The 25,362-nt window shown below is 52.1% G+C and overlaps 1 protein-coding gene across 1 annotated transcript in view; it reads right to left on the bottom strand.

Annotated features, from left to right (window-relative positions):
* Nucleotides 1–25,362, bottom strand: part of LOC138769699 (putative oxidoreductase YteT) — a 130,792-nt gene that overhangs the window by 76,553 nt on the left and 28,877 nt on the right. The window contains exons 2-3 of the mRNA XM_069948315.1: nt 25,230–25,280; nt 23,348–23,458 (exon numbers count right to left, since the gene is read on the bottom strand). Of these exons, the coding sequence (XP_069804416.1) occupies nt 23,348–23,458; nt 25,230–25,280 (162 nt within the window). The remainder of the gene's footprint in view (nt 1–23,347; nt 23,459–25,229; nt 25,281–25,362) is intronic.

The following is a 25,362-nucleotide window of genomic DNA, read 5'->3' on the forward strand; positions in this document are numbered from 1 at the left end:
CACTGCTTCCCTGCCCCCATTACACTGCGCCCACCCTGTACTACACTGCTCCCCTGCCCACACTACACTGCGCCCACCCTGTACTACACTGCTCCCCTGCCCACACTACACTGCGCCCACCCTGTACTACACTGCTCCCCTGCCCCCATTACACTGCGCCCACCCTGTATTACACCATGCCCCTGCCCCCATTACACTGCGCCCACCCTGTACTACACCATGCCCCTGCCCCCATTACACTGCGCCCACCCTGTACTACACTGCTTCCCTGCCCCCATTACACTGCGCCCACCCTGTACTACACTGCTCCCCTGCCCCCATTACACTGCGCCCATCCTGTACAACACTGCTTCCCTGCCCCCATTACACTGCGCCCACCCTGTACTACACTGCTCCCCTGCCCCCATTACACTGCGCCCACCCTGTACTACACTGCTCCCCTGCCCCCATTACACTGCGCCCATCCTGTACAACACTGCTCCCCTGCCCACACTACACTGCGCCCACCCTGTACTACACTGCTCCCCTGCCCCATTACACTGCGCCCACCCTGTACTACACTGCTCCCCTGCCCCCATTACACTGCGCCCACCCTGTACTACACCATGCCCCTGCCCCCATTACACTGCGCCCACCCTGTACTACACCATGCCCCTGCCCCATTACACTGCGCCCACCCTGTACTACACTGCTCCCCTGCCCACACTACACTGCGCCCACCCTGTACTACACTGCTCCCCTGCCCACACTACACTGCGCCCACCCTGTACTACACTGCTCCCCTGCCCCCATTACACTGCGCCCCCACCCTGTACTACACTGCTCCCCTGCCCCCATTACACTGCGCCCACCCTGTACTACACTGCTCCCCTGCCCCCATTACACTGCGCCCACCCTGTACTACACTGCTCCCCTGCCCCCATTACACTGCGCCCCCACCCTGTACTACACTGCTCCCCTGCCCCCATTACACTGCGCCCACCCTGTACTACACTGCTCCCCTGCCCCCATTACACTGCGCCCACCCTGTACTACACCATGCCCCTGCCCCCATTACACTGCGCCCACCCTGTACTACACCATGCCCCTGCCCCCATTACACTGCGCCCACCCTGTACTACACTGCTCCCCTGCCCCCATTACACTGCGCCCACCCTGTACTACACCATGCCCCTGCCCCCATTACACTGCGCCCACCCTGTACTACACCATGCCCCTGCCCCCATTACACTGCGCCCACCCTGTACTACACCATGCCCCTGCCCCCATTACACTACACCATGGCACCCCTGTACTACATCATGCCCCTGCCCCCATTACGCTGCGGCCACCCTGTACTACACTGCTCCCCTGCCCCCATTACACTGTGCCCACCCTGTACTACACTGCTCCCCTGCCCCCATTACGCTGCGGCCACCCTGTACTACACTGCTCCCCTGCCCCCATTACACTGCGCCCACCCTGTACTACACCATGCCCCTGCCCCCATTACGCTGCGGCCACCCTGTACTACACTGCTCCCCTGCCCCCATTACACTGCGCCCACCCTGTACTACACTGCTCCCCTGCCCCCATTACACTGCGCCCACCCTGTACTACACTGCTCCCCTGCCGACACTACACTGCTCCCACCCTGTACTACACTGCTCCCCTGCCCCCATTACACTGCGCCCCCACCCTGTACTACACTGCTCCCCTGCCCCCATTACACTGCGCCCACCCTGTACTACACTGCTCCCCTGCCCCCATTACACTGCGCCCACCCTGTACTACACCATGCCCCTGCCCCCATTACACTGCGCCCACCCTGTACTACACCATGCCCCTGCCCCCATTACACTGCGCCCACCCTGTACTACACTGCTCCCCTGCCCCCATTACACTGCGCCCACCCTGTACTACACCATGCCCCTGCCCACATTACACTGCTCCCACCCTGTACTACACCATGCCCCTTGCCCCCATTACACTGCTCCCACCCTGTACTACACTGCTCCCCTGCCCCCATTACGCTGCGGCCACCCTGTACTACACTGCTCCCCTGCCCCCATTACACTGCGCCCACCCTGTACTACACTGCTCCCCTGCCCCCATTACACTGCGCCCACCCTGTACTACACCATGCCCCTGCCCCCATTACACTGCGCCCACCCTGTACTACACCATGCCCCTGCCCCCATTACACTGCACCCACCCTGTACTACACTGCTCCCCTGCCCCCATTACACTGCGCCCACCCTGGACTACATCATGCCCCTGCCCCCATTACACTGCTCCCCTGCCCACACTACACCATGCCACCCCTGTACTACACTGCCTCCTGCCCCCATTACACTGCACCCACCCTGTACTACACTGCCCCCTTTTTACACTACACTGTGCCCACCCTGTACTACACCGCCCCCTGCCCACACTACACCATGCCACCCCTGTACTACGCCGCACCCCTGCCCACACTACACCATGCCACCCCTGTACTACGCCGCACCCCTGCCCACACTACACCATGCCACCCCTGTACTACGCCGCACCCCTGCCCACACTACACCCTGCCACCCCTGTACTACGCCGCACCCCTGCCCACACTACACCATGCCACCCCTGTACTACGCCGCACCCCTGCCCACACTACACCATGCCACCCCTGTACTACGCCGCACCCCTGCCCACACTACACCATGCCACCCCTGTACTACGCCGCACCCCTGCCCACACTACACCATGCCACCCCTGTACTACACTGCCTCCTGCCCCCATTACACTGCACCCACCCTGTACTACACTGCTCCCCTGCCCCCATTACACTGCGCCCACCCTGTACTACACTGCTCCCCTGCCCCCATTACACTGCGCCCACCCTGTACTACACCATGCCCCTGCCCACACTACACTGCGCCCACCCTGTACTACACTGCTTCCCTGCCCCCATTACACTGCGCCCACCCTGTACTACACTGCTCCCCTGCCCCCATTACACTGCGCCCACCCTGTACTACGCCGCACCCCTGCCCACACTACACCATGCCACCCCTGTACTACGCCGCACCCCTGCCCACACTACACCATGCCACCCCTGTACTACGCCGCACCCCTGCCCACACTACACCATGCCACCCCTGTACTACGCCGCACCCCTGCCCACACTACACCATGCCACCCCTGTACTACGCCGCACCCCTGCCCACACTACACCATGCCACCCCTGTACTACGCCGCACCCCTGCCCACACTACACTGTGCCCTACCCGTACTGCCCCGTGCTAATGCCTGTACTATGTTGTGCCCCTGCCCACACTACCCCGCCCCCTCCCCATACTAAGTCGTACTCCTACCTGTACTATATTGTGCCCTTGCCCCTACTACACCGCCCCCTGCTTATACTACACCATGCCCACCCCAGATTATACCCCTCCCCGTACTGCACAGCCCCCTCCCTGTACTGCGCCGCCCCCTCCCTGTACTGCGCCGCCCCCTCCCTGTACAGTGCCGCCCCCTCCCCGTACTGCACAGACCCCTCCCTGTACTGCGCCGCCCCCTCCCCGTACTGTGCCGCCCCCTCCCTGTAAGTGCTGCCCCCTCCCCGTACTGCACAGACCCCTCCCTGTACTGCGCCGCCCCCTCCCCGTACTGCGCCGCCCCCTCCCCGTACTGCGCTGTGCACCACCTTCTTTTATCTCATTCAGCTCTTATGTTTCAGAAGCCGTTCATGTAGATCAGGATCCTGGGCTTCAAGACTCTCCGGAGACCCCAGCCATAACACCCATGGCAACCAATCACAGCTCAGCTTCCATTTCCTTAACTGCTCCAAGAGAATGAAAGCTGCTCAGTGATTTTCGGAGCCATTTTGATGAGCGAATCTCTGTTCCTCACGTATGGATTCTGTAACCAACTACGGACAGATCAACGGGAAACTGAGGAAAAACCAGACGCTATCTTACATTTATTCATCTGTCACATCACATAGATTACTCTAGAACCTGGTTGTAAAAGATGAGGGTCCGACCTCTGGGTCCCCTATAGTGGTGGAGAACGCGGGTACCTGGACCTGCGCCCATTATAAGAGACTCCAAAGGTTTGGGGGTCCGACCACTGGGTCCCCTATAGTGGTGGAGAACGCGGGTACCTGGACCTGCGCCCATTATAAGAGTCTCCGAAGGTTTGGGGGTCCGACCACTGGGTCCCCTATAGTGGTGGAGAACGCGGGTACCTGGACCTGCGCCCATTATAAGAGTCTCCGAAGGTTTGGGGGTCCGACCTCTGGGTCCCCTATAGTGGTGGAGAACGCGGGTACCTGGACCTGCGCCCATTATAAGAGTCTCCGAAGGTTTGGGGGTCCGACCTCTGGGTCTCCTATAGTGGTGGAGAATTCAGGTCCCTGGAGAGCAGCCTGCGCCCATAATAAGAGTCTCCAAAGGTTTGGGGGTCCGACCTCTGGGTCCCCGATAGTGGTGGAGAACACGGATCCCTGGATAGCAGCCTGCGTCCATTATAATTGTCTACAAAGGTTTGGGGGTCCGACCTCTGGGTCTCCTATAGTGGTGGAGAACGCGGGTACCTGGACCTGCGCCCATTATAAGGTCCTCCAAAGGTTTGGGGGTCCGACCTCTGGGTCTCCTATAATGGTGGAGCAAGTGGGTAACTGGATAGCAGCCTGCACCCATTATAAGGGTCTCCGAAGGTTTGGGGGTCCGACCTCTGAGTCCCCTATAGTGGTGGAGAATTCAGGTCCCTGGAGAGCAGCCTGCGCCCATAATAAGAGTCTCCAAAGGTTTGGGGGTCCGACCTCTGGGTCCCCTATAGTGGTGGAGAACGCGGGTACCTAGACCTGCGCCCACTATAAGGGTCTCCAAAGGTTTGGGGGTCCGACCTCTGGGTCTCCTATAGTGGTGGAGAACGCGGGTACCTTGACCTGCCCCCATTATAAGGCTCTCCGAAGGTTTGGGGGTCCGACCTCTGGGTCCCCTATTGTGGTGGAGAACACAGGAATATTGTGAACTAAACAAAAGTCCCTGATGTGACGCCGCGTCCTGGAGAACATCACTCTACCAGACAAAGCGCTCGCCCTTTTTGGATACCAATATCCAGAAGATCTAAAAATGGCCTCCTGGGCTGCGGTAGATCAGGGTCGGAGAAACAGATATCCCACAGTGCTCTTCTAACATCAGGGGGCCCGTGGCCTCGGCCCCCCGAAGATGACCGCTTGCAACACCCGGCGGCCGAGCGGGCCTCCCGGGTGTTCAGTGTTCTGACTGACAGCGCGAGAAGCCATAGGCTTCCCGCCCTGTCAATCATTCTTGTGACCGCAAGCAAGCATTCTGCTTGCGATCACAAGAGTGTCCCACCCAATGAGCAGCTCTTTGGTGAAGTCCCGGCAGCGTCATCGCTGAGCGCTCAGTGTGCGCCGCCGCGGCTGGGACTTCCGGTACTAAGAACACAAACCGGAAGTCCCAGCCGCCGCCGCGCACACTGAGCGCTCAGCGATGACGCTGCCGGGACTTCACCAGAGGGCTGCTCATCGGGCGGAGGCAGAGAGAAGAGGAGACCGGCGACCGACGGGGGAGCGTGGGGTTAGGTGAGTTATGTGTTTGTTTAATCAGAGGAGCAACACTGGGGGCTATGTGGGGAAGGGGATGCACAATACTGGGGGCTATGTGGGGAAGGGGATGCACAATACTGGGGGCTATGTGGGGAAGGGGATGCACAATACTGCGGGCTATGTGGGGATGGGGATGCACAATACTGGGGGCTATGTGGGGAAGGGGATGCACAATACTGGGGGCTATGTGGGGAAGGGGATGCACAATACTGGGGGCTATGTGGGGGCTGGGGATGCACAATACTGGGGGCTATGTGGGGGCTGGGGATGCACAATACTGGGGGCTATGTGGGGAAGGGGATGCACAATACTGGGGGCTATGTGGGGAAGGGGATGCACAATACTGGGGGCTATGTGGGGAAGGGGATGCACAATACTGGGGGCTATGTGGGGGCTGGGGATGCACAATACTGGGGGCTATGTGGGGGCTGGGGATGCACAATACTGGGGGCTATGTGGGGAAGGGGATGCACAATACTGGGGGCTATGTGGGGAAGGGGATGCACAATACTGGGGGCTATGTGGGGAAGGGGATGCACAACACTGCGGGCTATGTGGGGAAGGGGATGCACAACACTGCGGGCTATGTGGGGATGGGGATGCACAATACTGGGGGCTATGTGGGGAAGGGGATGCACAATACTGGGGGCTATGTGGGGAAGGGGATGCACAATACTGGGGGCTATGTGGGGAAGGGGATGCACAATACTGGGGGCTATGTGGGGAAGGGGATGCACAATACTGGGGGCTATGTGGGGAAGGGGATGCACAATACTGGGGGCTATGTGGGGAAGGGGATGCACAATACTGGGGGCTATGTGGGGAAGGGGATGCACAATACTGGGGGCTATGTGGGGAAGGGGATGCACAATACTGGGGGCTATGTGGGGATGGGGATGCACAATACTGGGGGCTAAGGATGGACAACACTGGGGCTATATGGGGGATGCACAATACTGGGGGCTATATGGGGGATGCACAATACTGGGGGCTATATGGGGGATGCACAATACTGGGGGCTATATGGGGGATGGGAATGCACAACACTGGGGGCTACCTATATGGGGGATGGACAACACTAGGGGCTACCTATATGCGGGACGGGGATGGACAACACTGGGGGCTACCTATATGCGGGACGGGGATGGACAACACTGGGGGCTACCTTTATGGGAAATGTGGGCCATCTAAAAGGGGAACTACACAGAGGGGCCATTTATGAAGGGGACTAGGGGGCATCTATAAGGGGAACTACACTGGGGGGGTTGACACAGAGGGGTCATCTAAGAGGACTACACAGAGGGGACCATATACTGTAGGGCAGGGATAGGGAACCTTGGCTCTCCAGCTATTGCAAAACTACAGCTTTATTTTTGACTGTCCATACATGATGGGAGTTGTAGTTTTGCAGAAGCTGGAGAGCAGAGATTCCCTACCTCTGATATAGGTGATGCACAGAGGGTGTCATCTACTATAAATGGATTACACAGAGGGGGATCTCTACTATAGTAGATGCACATGGGGCCATCTATATGGAGGACTGAACAAGGGGCAATCTATAAGCTGTCTACACAGAGCCTAATTTGTCTGTCTGGCAGATTCTGTGGATTCGTGGCTCGGAGTTCTTATAATGGCCCAGGACAGATGGAGAAGAAAATGAAAAGGAAACAACTCTAATGAGAGAAGGCGTCCCCTGTGAGTCACTTAATATAACTGCAGTGTAATTTATATGGTGTATAGAACCTGTGTAGAGCTGGGTGTGTTGATGGCATAGTGGTTGGTCGAGGAGGGGGGGGCCCCAATCAAAAGTTTGCTGTGGGGCCCAGCCATTTCTAGTTACGCCCCTGGATAGGACGGAGCAGCTCCCACCCTGCCCAGATCTAGAGGGGATAGGAAGGAGCAGCTCCCACCCTGCCCTGATCTAGAGGGGATAGGAAAGAGCAGCTCCCACCCTGCCCTGATCTAGAGGGGATAGGAAGGAGCAGCTCCCACCCTGCCCTGATCTAGAGGGGATAGGACGGAGCAGCTCCCACCCTGCCCTGATCTAGAGGGGATAGGAAGGAGCAGCTCCCACCCTGCCCTGATCTAGAGGGGATAGGAAGGAGCAGCTCCCACCCTGCCCTGATCTAGAGGGGATAGGAAGGAGCAGCTCCCACCCTGCCCTGATCTAGAGGGGATAGGAAGGAGCAGCTCCCACCCTGCCCTGATCTAGAGGGGATAGGAAGAAGAAGCTCCCACCCTGCACTGATCTAGAGGGGATAGGAAGGAGCAGCTCCCACCACGCCCAGATCTAGAGGGGATAGGAAGAAGAAGCTCCCACCCTGCCCTGATCTAGAGGGGATAGGAAGGAGCAGCTCCCACCACGCCCAGATCTAGAGGGGATAGGAAGGAGAAGCTCCCACCCTGCCCTGATCTAGAGGGGATAGGAAGGATCAGCTCCCACCACGCCCAGATCTAGAGGGGATAGGAAGGAGCAGCTCCCACCCTGCCCAGATCTAGAGGGGATAGGAAGGAGAAGCTCCCACCACGCCCAGATCTAGAGGGGATAGGACGGAGCAGCTCCCACCCTGCCCAGATCTAGAGGGGATAGGAAGGAGCAGCTCCCACCACGCCCATATCTAGAGGGGATGGGAAGGAGAAGATCCCACCCTGCCCTAATCTAGAGGGGATAGGAAGAAGAAGCTCCCACCCTGCCCTGATCTAGAGGGGATAGGAAGGAGCAGCTCCCACCCTGCCCAGATCTAGAGGGGATAGGAAGGAGCAGCTACCACCCTGCCCTGATCTAGAGGGGATAGGAAGGAGCAGCTCCCACCACGCCCAGATCTAGAGGGGATAGGAAGAAGCAGCTCCCACTACGCCCAGATCTAGAGGGGATAGGACGGAGCAGCTCCCACCCTGCCCTGATCTAGAGGGGATAGGAAGGAGCAGCTCCCACCCTGCCCAGATCTAGAGGGGATAGGAAGGAGCAGCTCCCACCCTGCCCTGATCTAGAGGGGATAGGAAGGAGCAGCTCCCACCACGCCCAGATCTAGAGGGGATAGGAAGAAGCAGCTCCCACTACGCCCAGATCTAGAGGGGATAGGACGGAGCAGCTCCCACCCTGCCCTGATCTAGAGGGGATAGGAAGAAGAAGCTCCCACCCTGCCCAGATCTAGAGGGGATAGGAAGGATCAGCTCCCACCACACCCAGATCTAGAGGGGATAGGATGGAGCAGCTCCCACCATGCCCAGATCTAGAGGGGATAGGAAGGAGCAGCTCCCACCACGCACAGATCTAGAGGGGACAAGGAAGAAGAAGCTTCCACCCTGCCCACATCTAGAGGGGATAGGAAGGAGAAGCTCCCACCACGCACAGATCTAGAGGGGATAGGAAGGAGCAGCTCCCACCCTGCCCTGATCTAGAGGGGATGGGAAGGAGAAGCTCCCACCACGCACAGATCTAGAGGGGACAAGGAAGAAGAAGCTTCCACCCTGCCCACATCTAGAGGGGATAGGAAGGAGCAGCTCCCACCACGCACAGATCTAGAGGGGACAAGGAAGAAGAAGCTTCCACCCTGCCCACATCTAGAGGGGATAGGAAGGAGAAGATCCCACCACGCACAGATCTAGAGGGGATAGGAAGGAGCAGCTCCCACCACGCACAGATCTAGAGGGGATGGGAAGGAGAAGCTCCCACCCTGCCCAAATCTAGAGGGGATAGGAAGAGGAAGCTCCCACCCTGCCCTGATCTAGAGGGGACCAGGAAGAGGAAGCTCCCACCCTGCCCTGATCTAGAGGGGATAGGAAGAAGCAGCTCCCACCCTGCCCAGATCTAGAGGGGATGGGAAGAAGAAGCTCCCACCCTGCCCTGATCTAGAGGGGATAGGAAGGAGAAGCTCCCACCACGCCCAGATCTAGAGGGGATAGGACGGAGCAGCTCCCACCCTGCCCAGATCTAGAGGGGATAGGAAGGAGCAGCTCCCACCACGCCCATATCTAGAGGGGATGGGAAGGAGAAGATCCCACCCTGCCCTAATCTAGAGGGGATAGGAAGAAGAAGCTCCCACCCTGCCCTGATCTAGAGGGGATAGGAAGGAGCAGCTCCCACCCTGCCCAGATCTAGAGGGGATAGGAAGGAGCAGCTACCACCCTGCCCTGATCTAGAGGGGATAGGAAGGAGCAGCTCCCACCACGCCCAGATCTAGAGGGGATAGGAAGAAGCAGCTCCCACTACGCCCAGATCTAGAGGGGATAGGAAGGAGCAGCTCCCACCCTGCCCTGATCTAGAGGGGATAGGAAGAGGAAGCTCCCACCCTGCCCTGATCTAGAGGGGATAGGAAGGAGCAGCTCCCACCCTGCCCAGATCTAGAGGGGATAGGAAGGAGCAGCTCCCACCCTGCCCTGATCTAGAGGGGATAGGAAGGAGCAGCTCCCACCACGCCCAGATCTAGAGGGGATAGGAAGAAGCAGCTCCCACTACGCCCAGATCTAGAGGGGATAGGACGGAGCAGCTCCCACCCTGCCCAGATCTAGAGGGGATAGGAAGAAGAAGCTCCCACCCTGCCCAGATCTAGAGGGGATAGGAAGGATCAGCTCCCACCACACCCAGATCTAGAGGGGATAGGACGGAGCAGCTCCCACCCTGCCCTGATCTAGAGGGGATGGGAAGGAGCAGCTCCCACCACGCCCAGATCTAGAGGGGATAGGAAGGAGCAGCTCCCACCACGCACAGATCTAGAGGGGACAAGGAAGAAGAAGCTTCCACCCTGCCCACATCTAGAGGGGATAGGAAGGAGAAGCTCCCACCACGCACAGATCTAGAGGGGATAGGAAGGAGCAGCTCCCACCCTGCCCACATCTAGAGGGGATAGGAAGGAGCAGCTCCCACCACGCACAGATCTAGAGGGGACAAGGAAGAAGAAGCTTCCACCCTGCCCACATCTAGAGGGGATAGGAAGGAGAAGATCCCACCACGCACAGATCTAGAGGGGATAGGAAGGAGCAGCTCCCACCACGCACAGATCTAGAGGGGATAGGAAGAGGAAGCTCCCACCCTGCCCTGATCTAGAGGGGACCAGGAAGAGGAAGCTCCCACCCTGCCCTGATCTAGAGGGGATAGGAAGAAGCAGCTCCCACCCTGCCCAGATCTAGAGGGGATGGGAAGAAGAAGCTCCCACCCTGCCCTGATCTAGAGGGGATAGGAAGGAGAAGCTCCCACCCTGCCCAGATCTAGAGGGGATAGGAAGAAGCAGCTCCCACCCTGCCCAGATCTAGAGGGGATGGGAAGGAGCAGCTCCCACCCTGCCCTGATCTAGAGGGGATAGGAAGAAGCAGCTCCCACCCTGCCCAGATCTAGAGGGGATGGGAAGGAGCAGCTCCCACCCTACCCAGATCTAGAGACGATAGGAAGGAGCAGCTCCCACCCTGCCCTGATCTAGAGGGGATAGGAAGAAGCAGCTCCCACCCTGCCCAGATCTAGAGGGGATGGGAAGGAGAAGCTCCCACCCTGCCCTGATCTAGAGGGGATAGGAAGAAGAAGCTCCCACCCTGCCCTGATCTAGAGGGGATAGGAAGAAGAAGCTCCCACCCTGCCCAGATCTAGAGGGGATGGGAAGGAGAAGCTCCCACCCTGCCCTGATCTAGAGGGGATAGGAAGAAGAAGCTCCCACCACGCCCAGATCTAGAGGATATAGGAAGGAGCAGCTCCAACCACACCCAGATCTAGAGGGGATGGAAAGGAGAAGATCCCACCCTGCCCTGATCTAGAGGGGATAGGAAGAAGAAGCTCCCACCCTGCCCAGATCTAGAGGGGATAGGAAGGAGCAGCTCCCACCCTGCCCTGATCTAGAGGGGATAGGAAGGAGCAGCTCCCACCCTGCCCTGATCTAGAGGGGATAGGAAGGAGCAGCTCCCACCCTGCCCTGATCTAGATTGGATAGGAAGGAGCAGCTCCCACCCTGCCCTGATCTAGAGGGGATAGGAAAGAGAAGCTCCCACCCTGCCCTGATCTAGAGGGGATAGGAAGGAGCAGCTCCCACCCTGCCCAGATCTAGAGGGGATTGGAAGGCGCAGCTCCCACCCTGCCCTGATCTAGAGGGGATAGGAAGGAGCAGCTCCCACCCTGCCCTGATCTAGAGGGGATAGGAAGAAGAAGCTCCTACCCGCCCTGATCTAGAGGGGATAGGAAGGAGAAGCTCCCACCCTGCCCAGATCTAGAGGGGAAAGGAATGAGCAGCTCCCACCCTGCCCTGATCTAGAGGGGATAGGAAGGAGCAGCTCCCACCCTGCCCAGATCTAGAGGGGATAGGAAGGAGAAGCTCCCACCCTGCCCTGATCTAGAGGGGATAGGAAGGAGAAGCTCCCACCCTGCCCAAATCTAGAGGGGATAGGACGGAGCAGCTCCCACCCTGCCCAGATCTAGAGGGGATAGGAAGGAGAAGCTCCCACCCTGCCCAAATCTAGAGGGGATAGGAAGGAGCAGCTCCCACCCTGCCCTGATCTAGAGGGGATAGGAAGGAGCAGCTCCCACCACGCCCAGATCTAGAGGGGATAGGAAGGAGAAGCTCCCACCACGCCCAGATCTAGAGGGGATAGGAAGGAGAAGATCCCACCCTGCCCTGATCTAGAGGGGACAAGGAAGAAGAAGCTTCCACCCTGCCCACATCTAGAGGGGATAGGACGGAGCAGCTCCCACCACGCACAGATCTAGAGGGGACAAGGAAGAAGAAGCTTCCACCCTGCCCACATCTAGAGGGGATAGGAAGGAGAAGCTCCCACCACGCCCAGATCTAGAGGGGATAGGAAGGAGAAGCTCCCACCCTGCCCTGATCTAGAGGGGATAGGAAGGAGAAGCTCCCACCCTGCCCAAATCTAGAGGGGATAGGACGGAGCAGCTCCCACCCTGCCCAGATCTAGAGGGGATAGGAAGGAGAAGCTCCCACCACGCCCAGATCTAGAGGGGATAGGAAGGAGAAGCTCCCACCACGCCCAGATCTAGAGGGGATAGGAAGGAGCAGCTCCCACCACGCCCATATCTAGAGGGGATAGGAAGGAGCAGCTCCCACCCTGCCCTGATCTAGAGGGGATAGGAAGGAGCAGCTCCCACCCTGCCCTGATCTAGAGGGGATAGGAAGGAGAAGCTCCCACCCTGCCCTGATCTAGAGGGGATAGGAAGGAGCAGCTCCCACCCTGCCCTGATCTAGAGGGGATAGGAAGGAGAAGCTCGCACCACGCCCAGATCTAGAGGGGATAGGAAGGAGAAGCTCCCACCCTGCCCTGATCTAGAGGGGATAGGAAGGAGAAGCTCCCACCACGCACAGATCTAGAGGGGATAGGAAGGAGAAGCTCCCACCACGCACAGATCTAGAGGGGATAGGAAGGAGAAGCTCCCACCACGCCCAGATCTAGAGGGGATAGGAAGGAGAAGCTCCCAACAACAAACAACCACTTGTAGCCGAGCTGAAAGCAGAAGATCCCTCCCCCACAGACTGCAGACACAGATGAAGCAGCGTCCATTACAGCGCAGGCCATGGGCCCGTATACAGGAGCGCACAGGGAAACAAGGACGGAGATACCACAAGCAATAGGGACCACAATATATTGTGTATATTACTGTGTATGTGTATATCACCATGTATATTACTGTGTAAGAGTATATCACCATGTATATTACGGTGTATGTGTATATTACTGTGTATGAGTATATCACCATGTATATTACTGTGTATGTGTATATTACTGTGTATGTGTATATTACTGTGTATATTACTGTGTATGTGTATATTACTGTGTATGTGTATATCACCATTTATATTACGGTGTAAGTGTATATTACTGTGTATATGTGTATATTACTGTGTATGAGTATATCACCATGTATATTACTGTGTATGTGTATATTACTGTGTATGTGTATATCACCATGTATATTACTGTATATGTGTATATCACCATGTATATTACTGTGTATGTGTATATTACTGTGTATATTACTGTGTATGTGTATATCACCATGTATATTACGGTGAATGTGTATGTTACTGTGTATGTGTATATTACTGTGTATATTACTGTGTATGTGTATATCACCATGTATATTACTGTGTATGTGTATATTTCTGTGTATGTGTATATTTCTGTGTATGTGTATATCACCATTTATATTACGGTGTATGTGTATATTACTGTGTATATGTGTATATTACTGTGTATGAGTATATCACCATGTATATTACAATTTATGTGTATATTTCTGTGTATGAGTATATCACCATGTACTGTATATTACTGTGTATATTGCTGTGTATGAGTATATCACCATGTATATTACTGTGTATATGTGTATATTACTGTGTATGAGTATATCACCATGTATATTACAATTTATGTGTATATTTCTGTGTATGAGTATATCACCATGTACTGTATATTACTGTGTATATTGCTGTGTATGAGTATATCACCATGTATATTACTGTGTATGTGTATATTACTGTGTATATTACTGTGTATGAGTATATCACCATGTATATTACGGTGTATGTGTATATTACTGTGTATGAGTATATCACCATGTATATTACGGTGTATGTGTATATTACTGTGTATGTGTATATCACTGTGTATGTGTATATAAGTGTGTATGTGTATATTTCTGTGTATGTGTATATTACTGTGTATGAGTATATCACCATGTATATTACGGTGTATATGTATATTACTGTGTATGAGTATATCACCATGTATATTACTGTGTATGTGTATATAAGTGTGGATGTGTATATTTCTGTGTATGTGTATGTTGCTGTGTATGAGTATATCACCATGTACTGTATATTACTGTGTATGTGTATATCACCATGTATATTACTGTGTATGTGTATATCACCATGTATATTGCTGTGTATGAGTATATCACCATGTATATTACGGTGTATGTGTATATTACTGTGTATGTGTATATCACCATGTATATTACTGTATATGTGTATATTACTGTGTATATTACTGTGTATGTGTATATTTCTGTGTATGTGTATATTACTGTGTATGAGTATATCACCATGTATATTACTGTGTATGTGTATATTTCTGTGTATGTGTATATTACTGTGTATGAGTATATCACCATGTATATTACTGTGTATATTGCTGTGAATGAGTATATCACCATGTATATTACTGTGTATGTGTATATTTCTGTGTATGTGTATATTACTGTGTATGTGTATATTACTGTGTATATTGCTGTGTATGTGTATATCACCATGTATATTACTGTGTATGTGTATATTACTGTGTATATTACTGTGTATGTGTATATCACCATGTATATTACTGTGTATATGTGTATATTACTGTGTATGTTTATATCACTATGTATATTACGGTGTATGTGTATATTTCTGTGTATATTACTGTGTATGTGTATATTTCTGTGTATGTGTATATTACTGTGTATGATTATATCACCATGTATATTACTGTGTATGTGTATATTTCTGTGTATGTGTATATTACTGTGTATGAGTATATCACCATGTATATTACGGTGTATGTGTATATTACTGTGTATATTACTGTGTATGTGTATATCACCATGTATTTTACTGTGTATGTGTATATTACTGTGTATATTACTGTGTATGTGTATATCACCATGTATATTACTGTGTATATGTGTATATTACTGTGTATGTTTATATCACTATGTATATTACGGTGTATGTGTATATTTCTGTGTATATTACTGTGTATGTGTATATTTCTGTGTATGTGTATATTACTGTGTATGATTATATCACCATGTATATTACTGTGTATGTGTATATTTCTGTGTATGTGTATATTACTGTGTATGAGTATATCACCATGTATATTACGGTGTATGTGTATATTACTGTGTATATTACTGTGTATGTGTATATCACCATGTATTTTACTGTGTATGTGTATATTACTGTGTATATTACTGTGTATGTGTATATCACCATGTATATTACTGTGTATATGTGTATATTACTGTGTATGTTTATATCACTATGTATATTACGGTGTATGTGTATATTTCTGTGTATGTTTATATCACTATGTATATTACGGTGTATGTGTATATTTCTGTGTATGTGTATATTGCTGTGTATGAGTATATCACCATGTATATTACGGTGTATGTGTATATTACTGTGTATATTACTGTGTATGTGTATATCACCATGTATATTACTGTGTATATGTGTATATTACTGTGTATGTGTATATCAACATGTATATTACGGTGTATGTGTATATTTCTGTGTATGTGTATATTACTGTGTATATTACTTGTGTATGTGTATATTTCTGTGTATGTGTATATTACTGTGTATATTACTGTGTATGTGTATATTTCTGTGTATGTGTATATTACTGTGTATGAGTATATCACCATGTATATTACTTGTGTATGTGTATATTTCTGTGTATGTGTATATTACTGTGTATATTACTGTGTATGTGTATATTTCTGTGTATGTGTATATTACTGTGTATGAGTATATCACCATGTATATTACTGTGTATGTGTATATTTCTGTGTATGTGTATATTACTGTGTATGTGTATATTTCTGTGTATGTGTATATTACTGTGTATGAGTATATCACCATGTATATTACTGTGTATGTGTATATTTCTGTGTATGTGTATATTACTGTGTATGAGTATATCACCATGTATATTACTGTGTATGTGTATATTACTGTGTATGTGTATATTACTGTGTATGTGTATATTTCTGTGTATGTGTATATTACTGTGTATGTGTATATTACTGTGAATATGTGTATATAAGTGTGTATGTGTATATAAGTGTGTATGTGTATATTACTGTGTATCAGGGCCGCTTTAAAGGGGTAGTGCGGCGGTAAAGAATTATTGACAGAATAACACACAATACAAAGTTATACAACTCTGTAATGTATGTTATGTCTGTGAATGGCCCCCTTCCCCGTGTCCCACCACCCCCACCCGTGTACCCGGAAGTGTGGTGCGCTATACTCACCTGTCACGTGCCGACACCCGTCTCCGATCTTCATTCAGTGACGTCTTTGGGCGGAGGGCGAACAGCTCCGACTGTCCCGAATGCCGGCCGCCCTCTGCAGCGTCATCCGATGCTCAGCCGCGATTGGCTGAGCATAACTGTGCTTAGCCAATCGCGGCTGAGCACAGTTGTGACGCGGCGGAGGGGGGACGGGCGGCAGCGACTCGGCCATCTGTCTGAAGATGACGTTTGGCACAAAATGGCGGACGGCCCTCGACACGGATCAGGTAATGTATAATGCACCAACACTTCCGGGTACACGTGCGGGGGTGGGGAAACACGGGGAAGGGGGCGATTCACAGACATAACATACATTATAGAGTTGTATAACTTTGTAATGTGTGTTATTCTGTGAATAATTTCTGAGCGCCGCACTACCCCTTTAACCAGAGGGCACATGGTGCACATGCACCGGGCCCACTGGTTAAAGGGGCCCCCCCGAGCAGGCTGGCCGTTGCTATGCGTGACCAGTGCGGTCGCACAGGGCTCCGGCCACCAGCCTGTCAGGGGGGAGCGCCATGGATGGGTAATCTACTTACCCCTCCAATGGCGCCCCCTGCAGGGCTCCCCGTCCGCCGCTGCCCCCGCCCGCCCGTGTACCCGGAATTACTGCGGTCACAAGAGGCCGCACTCTCTCTCTAGCGCCCGACGTCACTGGAGCGTCGGCGCGAGGGTAAGGGGAGTGCAGCCTCTTGTGACCGCAGGAAGTGCGGCCACAGGAGGGAAGAGAAGAGGAACGCGAGGACCCGGGTGAGTAAGTGTTTGTTTTTTTCAATGTTATATGGTAGGGGGAGCTATATACTATTGGGGGGCACAGGGGAGCTATATACTATGGGGGAGCACAGGGGGCTATATACTATGGGGGAGCACAGGGGAGCTATATACTATGGGGGAGCACAGGGGAGCTATATACTATGGGGGAGCACAGGGGAGCTATATACTATTGGGGGGCACAGGGGAGCTATATACTATGGGGGAGCACAGGGGGCTATATACTATGGGGGAGCACAGGGGAGCTATATACTATGGGGGAGCACAGGGGGCTATATACTATGGGGGAGCACAGGGGGCTATATACTATGGGGGAGCACAGGGGAGCTATATACTATTGGGGAGCACAGGGGGCTATATACTATGGGGGAGCACAGGGGAGCTATATACTATGGGGGAGCACAGGGGAGCTATATACTATGGGGGAGCACAGGGGAGCTATATACTATGGGGGAGCACAGGGGGCTATATACTATGGGGGAGCACAGGGGGCTATATACTATGGGGGAGCACAGGGGAGCGCATATACTATGGGGGAGCACAGGGGGCTATATACTATGGGGGAGCACAGGGGAGCTATATACTATTGGGGGGCACAGGGGAGCTATATACTATGGGGGAGCACAGGGGGCTATATACTATGGGGGAGCACAGGGGAGCTATATACTATGGGGGAGCACAGGGGAGCTATATACTATGGGGGAGCACAGGGGAGCTATATACTATTGGGGGGCACAGGGGAGCTATATACTATGGGGGAGCACAGGGGGCTATATACTATGGGGGAGCACAGGGGAGCTATATACTATGGGGGAGCACAGGGGGCTATATACTATGGGGGAGCACAGGGGGCTATATACTATGGGGGAGCACAGGGGAGCGCATATACTATGGGGGAGCACAGGGGGCTATATACTATGGGGGAGCACAGGGGAGCTATATACTATTGGGGGGCACAGGGGAGCTATATACTATGGGGGAGCACAGGGGGCTATATACTATGGGGGAGCACAGGGGAGCTATATACTATGGGGGAGCACAGGGGAGCTATATACTATGGGGGAGCACAGGGGGCCCCATTATAGTGATGTCTGATGCCCGGCCCCAATATAGTGATGTCTGATGCCCGGCCCCATTATAGTGAGTGCGTCCTTATTGACCCAGATACAGCCCCTCCTCATAGATACAGCCCCCTCCTCATAGATACAGCCCCCTCCTCATAGATACAGCCCCCTCCTCATAGATACAGCCCCCTCCTCATAGATACAGCCCCCTCCTCATAGATACAGCCCCCTCCTCATAGATACAGCCCCCTCCTCATAGATACAGCCCCCTCCTCATAGATACAGCCCCCTCCTCATAGATACAGCCCCTCCTCATAGATACAGCCCCCTCCTCATAGATACAGCCCCCTCCTCATAGATACAGCCCCCTCCTCATAGATACAGCCCCCTCCTCATAGATACAGCCCCCTCCTCATAGATACAGCCCCCTCCTCATAGATACAGCCCCCTCCTCATAGATACAGCCCCTCCTCATAGATACAGCCCCCTCCTCATAGATACAGCCCCCTCCTCATAGATACAGCCCCCTCCTCATAGACGCAGATGCGTCCCTCTGCGCAGGGCCAATCTGAACAGGCAGAGCTGTGGAAACAAGGAGCACAGAGCGGCAGCCAAGGCCTGAAGAGGCAGGAGATGGAAGCCGCTGTCAGGCTCTTCTAGTGGCCGCTTATCTCCAGGGGTTGAGGGTCTACACGCCTGATGCTTCTCTCCCTAGAAAGTTGGGAGCTCCCCATACATAGTTGTTCTTATTGGCCGTCCTCTCTGTAATGTGTATGGAGGCCTCTGGAGTCCGGCAGATAATGCGGCTACGAAGCAGGGACAACGAAAAAAGACCAATGCCGACCAGATCACAGACTCTATCCACATATTGGATTTTCTCAGTTGTGGTCAGGTGCTGTAGGTGAGAAGACGTTCACTATTGATGGGGTCCAGATGAGGCCGCCAATAACAGCAGACACCAGTCCGTGATCTGTTGTTAAAGCTTTTGGCATCATCAGACAACACCAGAGGAAGGCCATCCCACGTCCCTCATGCCTCTCAGAAACCCCGCGTTACGAGATGAGCGGTGGGGTCTCTGCTCCGGATTCTGCTCCCACAGTCACAATGATGAGTGTCTCGTGATGAGTGGCTTGCAGGGTTCTTTGTGAAGCATGCGTTATTCGGTTCCAGACAGTCATGGCGATGCGTCTCCACCCACTGGACAATACACGGTGATAGAACGTACTCCTGAGTGTAATGGAACGTTCTGCAGCATCATTCACCATTTTCGAACCCGGACACTTGAGGATGAAAGTGTTCATTACTGCCTCAGCAACAGGCCCGTTTATATGCATTTCGCGGCAATGTGGCTGGGATCTGAGGTGCCAAGCCTTCAAGCCTGTCACAGTTTAACAAAATGGATGAAGAAACATGAGCGTAAAAGCGTATATCAGTTTGGCCATCCATCGGGCCGGATCTGGAGCGTTGATGTGTATATCACTTTGGCCATCCATCGGGCCGGATCTGGAGCGTTGATGTGTATATCACTTTGGCCATCCATCGGGCCGGATCTGGAGCGTTGATGTGTATATCAGTTTGGCCATCCATCGGGCCGGATCTGGAGCGTTGATGTGTATATCAGTTTGGCCATCCATCGGGCCGGATCTGGAGCGTTGATGTGTATATCAGTTTGGCCATCCATCGGGCCGAACTGGAGCGTTGATGTGTATATCAGTTTGGCCATCCATCGGCCCGGATCTGGAGCGTTGATGTGTATATCAGTTTGGCCATCCATCGGGCCGGATCTGGAGCGTCGATGTATATCAGTTTGGCCATCCATCGGGCCGGATCTGGAGCGTTGATGTGTATATCAGTTTGGCCATCCATCGGGCCGGATCTGGAGCGTTGATGTGTATATCAGTTTGGCCATCCATCGGGCCGGATCTGGAGCGTTGATGTGTATATCAGTTTGGCCATCCATCGGGCCTGATTGCAGGAGCCTGAAGCGTTGATGTGTATATCAGTTTGGCCATCCATCGGGCCTGATCTTGAGCATTGATGTGTATATCAGTTTGGCCATCCATCGGGCCTGATCTGGAGCGTTGATGTGTATATCAGTTTGCCCATTCATCGGGCCTGATTGCAGGAGCCTGGAGCGCTGATGTGTATATCGGTTTCTCCATCCATCAGGCCTGATCTGGAGCGTAGATGTGTATATCAGTTTGGCCATCCATTGTGCCTGATTGCAGGAGCCTGGAGCGTTGATGTGTATATCAGTTTGGTAATCCATCGGGCCTGATCTGGAGCGTTGATGTGTATATCAGTTTAGCCATCCATTGTGCCTGATTGCAGGAGCCTGAAGCGTTGATGTGTATATCAGTTTGGCCATTCATGGGGCCTGATCTGGAGCGTTGATGTGTATATCAGTTTAGCCATCCATCGGGCCTGATTCAAGGAGCCTGGAGCAAAACTTTAGTTTATCCAGTTGAATCCAGGCAGCCGAAAATCTCTCAAACAACGTTATATTTGGACCTGTTGATGCCGGCCACAAGTTATTAAACATGCTTGCAATAATTGTCTTGTAAATGTGGTGCCTACCGGGCAAACTCTACAGTTCCTTCTCTGGTTTCTGTTGCAGGATGCACGCACCGGCCTTTTTACCAGTGTTACTACCGGTGGTGTCAAATGGCATAAACTTCCCTAGAGCTGCCAATCCTGCAGAACCTCGAACACAGCTGTATTTTGTGCTGCTCCTGTGCTACTCACTATCTCTAGGACCAACGACAACTTGTCAGTTCCTCCTCCTGACACGAGTACTGCCAGTCTTTCATTGTGGGTCTGGGTTGCAAAGCTTTTCCCATCCCAGTGTACAGTCAGTGGACCACTGCTATGGGAGAAACCTTTGATAGCATTTACTGCAATCTATAGATGCCAGCGACAAGCCTGTCTGATTCCCAGTTCAACGTGAGACTGAATGATGGCCAAGAGACTGAGAAGCAGCAGCAGCAAGTAGGTAACTCTTTCTTCACTAGTATTAGTTCTGTCTAGAGCTGCCGCAACTTCTGGAGTCACCATGCTGAAAGGTCTAACAGACTTGCATTTCTTGGGACTAAAATGCCCTTTGCCCTCATCAGTATTGTATCGTATAGCGCGTGTGGTTGACTACTGAACTCGCTCAGTTCCCTTTTTTCTTTGCTTCTCTTCCTGTAATTCTCTCAGAAATCTTCTTTCCTCGGCCTTGGCCAGCTTTCTGTCTAATGGTCCCATGCTTCCACCACAACCTTTTCCTCCTTGAACCTGCAAGAAGTCACGATCTTTCGGAAGTTTCATGGCATTAGCATGAGCGACATCAAACAAATCTTCAAGTTTATCAACAAATTCCTTCTCCTTGGATTCTTAGGCTTTGGTTCTTTGTTTAGTATCCTTCTTCTGAGTCTTCCATTGACCAAACAGACTCATCACCTTACTGATCACATTACATTGTTGCCTTGTCGGGATTCATGCTTTTCTCCAGAACTGAGCTACCCGTTGGTTGGGACGGCAGCACTGGTACGTGTTGGCTGTGATGGCGGCACTGCTACGCCTTGCCTATGACGGCAGCACTGGTATGCCTTGGCTGTGATGGTAGCACTGCTACGCCTTGCCTATGACGGCAGCACTGGTATTCCTTGGCTATGACGGCAGCACTGGTACGCCTTGGCTGTGATGGTAGCACTGGTACACCTTGGCTGTGATGGTAGCACTGGTACGCCTTGGCAGTGACGGCAGCACTGGTACGCCTTGGCTGTGATGGTAGCACTGGTACGCCTTGGCTGTGATGGTAGCACTGGTACGCCTTGGCTGTGATGGTAGCACTGGTACGCCTTGGCTGTGACGGTAGCACTGGTACGCCTTGGCTGTGACGGTAGCACTGGTACGCCTTGGCTGTGACGGTAGCACTGGTACGCCTTGGCTGTGATGGTAGCACTGGTACACCTTGGCTGTGATGGTAGCACTGGTACGCCTTGGCTGTGACGGTAGCACTGGTACGCCTTGTCTTTGACGGAAGCACTGGTCTTCCTTGGCTATGACGGCAGCACTGGTACGCGTTGGCTGTGATGGTAGCACTGGTACATGTTGATTGCGATTCTGTACAGTGCAGGATATAAAACCTGCCCAACACCTGCCATTGTGACGTCAAGAGGCAATCCTGCCTGCTGTCCATAAACTACCAACATTCCTTTAATGCTGCGATTGTAAGATGTTATTTTTCAGACGACAGCGACTTAACGTGTGAGCGGCCTAAATAGCGGCCATAAAGCCACATTCCAATCCACTCTGATAGGTTGCTGCAAATCCCCCTAATATTAAAACCTGCAAATGTAGGAAATGAAAGGGGGGCTCTGATTGGCTGGTATGGGCCACCTGGATGGTGTTCATACATGAGGCCACAGTGGGAGTGATGGAAACCGCTGCGGGATTGGCGCTATCGATAACAGTGAATAATAAGGAATGCCGCCCATAATCCAGCAAACAGAAAAAATAATAAGAATACAAAATACTTGCTACACATTACAAGTCAGTCAATTGGAGGCTATGGGGCCTCATAGCTGCTCTATACTAACACTACCCAAATCCCAGCTATCAGATACGCCGACAGCGCCACACACCACCAGAAGGAACCATCTTTTATAGGATATTACATATCGTTATTTTTCTGTAGAACGTGTGGTCACTCTAGTGTAGACGGCTGTTTCAGAGATTGCGCCCCTCATCAGTACAGAGTGGGGTGCTGGGTGGCCGATCATGAACGGCCTGGAGGTCTCTATATGTCTATAAGACCCTCCCCCCCCTCCCCCCTTATAATCCCGCAGCCAAGAATTGCTGATTAAGTTTTACCTTCATTCTTTTCGGGAAGTTGTAGGCATAGTAAGTATAGCACATGCCGCGACTCCCAGCGCCCACCACCAGGACCGTCACACACTTCACCTCTCCTACGTCCGGTCTTGGCTGCCAGAAGAGAGAAAACATTTCCATTGTTAGATGAAGAAAGAACAGGTGAGACACCAGAAGAGCGGAACACAATTAATCAAGGTGAAGTGCAAGAGACTGTGAACATCAGTGAACGAAGCACAAAGTATACGCCACATCGAGCACGCACCAACACGAGCATGAGGGATCAATGTATGTTGTGTGCCACCACTGGTGCTGTCTAGGACACCTGAGCAAGTCACTCTCTCAGGTTCATAAATGGGAGATGTAGTACTGTGTTTTTCCCACTAGGTGTCACCAATCTTTGGTCTCACCTGTTGCACAGCTGAAGTGCCAAGGGTTTATTGTTTTATAACATGTGTTGTCTTGCTGACCAGTCACTCCTTCTTTTTATCCTATGCTATCTCTTCTCTCTCTCACACAACCTCAGCACAGGAGGGTTTAGTATTAGGCCCCTGTAGGAGGAGTTAGTTCCTGGTGGGAGGAAATTGGGAGCTCAGACTTAGTTTTCAGAGTGAGGGGATGCAAACAAACTAGTTTCTGCAGAAGTTAAGCCAGACCCCTGACAGGGAGTTAGTCGTTGAGAGTCCAAGCGGATGGATGTGTTAAGATACTACCTCCTTACAAAGTTTCCCTAATAGACACTAAAGCAAGTATGCAGTGTCAACGCCAGGAATCCTCTCTAAAAAGTGCAGGGCAGTATCCTAAAGCATGAGGAACTGACCCCCAGTAGGATAAAACTACAGTGCAAGGTCTATGTATCCTACTGCGCAGTGCAGGACAACTGGGAAACCTTGGACGTTTGCTCAACCCAGACAACAGACGACTGGGACTTGTATTACCCACCTAGTATGGGTATCTAGCAACTGGAGGGCATATATTCTTATCTCTCTACTTATACAGTATGTTCTTATCTCTCTACCTATACACCTGTTCTGGCAGAGCACACTCACTACATTGGGCAGGGCTCCTCTGGCAACTCCTCTCCTTCTCTCTCTACAAAGGACCTTCTACTTCCACAAGCACTGGTTACTTCTGTGTCAGCACTTATGTTATGTGTCAAGATTTGTACTACTGTATCACATGTATATCTTTGACTAAACGCACAGAACTCTGTCAGCAACTTCACCCACACCCACCACCATATACTTGGGTTATTTCCACTTTCTGTGAGTGGCGGTTCCAACTATCCGGGTGGGTCTGCTTCCACTCCAGGCTACTGTGACAAGTGCCCAAGTGACGTAAAACACTCCCGGAGGTTACTGACCTTTGGGGATAGTAAACTGGCCAAAGCAGGTTGCCGCATGACAACACCTCGGCCCATCACATGTATACTGCAATACATGTATACTGCAATACATAGGCACTGCAATGTGTAGGTTAGGTAACACATAGGTACTGCAAGACAGTGGGGAAACTCTTTGAATCTCCATGGCACTCTAGTGACGCTGTAATGACACAACTACAGTGCCATGGAGATTCAAAGTGTTTTCCTGCTGCCGACATGATGGCGATACATGATGCCAAGCGGGTAACATTCCATGACAGTGCTTCCCCGTCTGTACGGCCCATAATGTACAGGACGTGTGAACGCCGTCCGACACAGAATACCACAACATTTTCCCTTCAGATTTTTTTCTTGTTGCATAAAACATTATAGGGTAAAATGAAGGACGCCAATAACAAGTACAACTAATCCTAAAAGCACGCGTCACAGATCAGGAAACGGGAAGAAAACAAAGGACAATGTCAGCGTCAGGAAGGGGTTAAATACCCAATTTACACTTACCGTATCAAAATCAATGGTGTTATGAGCGTCAAAGTCTGAGGTTCTGGAGTCCTGGATGAAGGAGAGATAACCCAGCATTAGCGTCACACAGAACACAATGACACATGGCACATATTGGTTTTCTGGCCATCTT

The sequence above is a fragment of the Dendropsophus ebraccatus genome, chromosome 12, assembly GCF_027789765.1.
Source record: "Dendropsophus ebraccatus isolate aDenEbr1 chromosome 12, aDenEbr1.pat, whole genome shotgun sequence".
Taxonomy (NCBI): domain Eukaryota; kingdom Metazoa; phylum Chordata; class Amphibia; order Anura; family Hylidae; genus Dendropsophus; species Dendropsophus ebraccatus.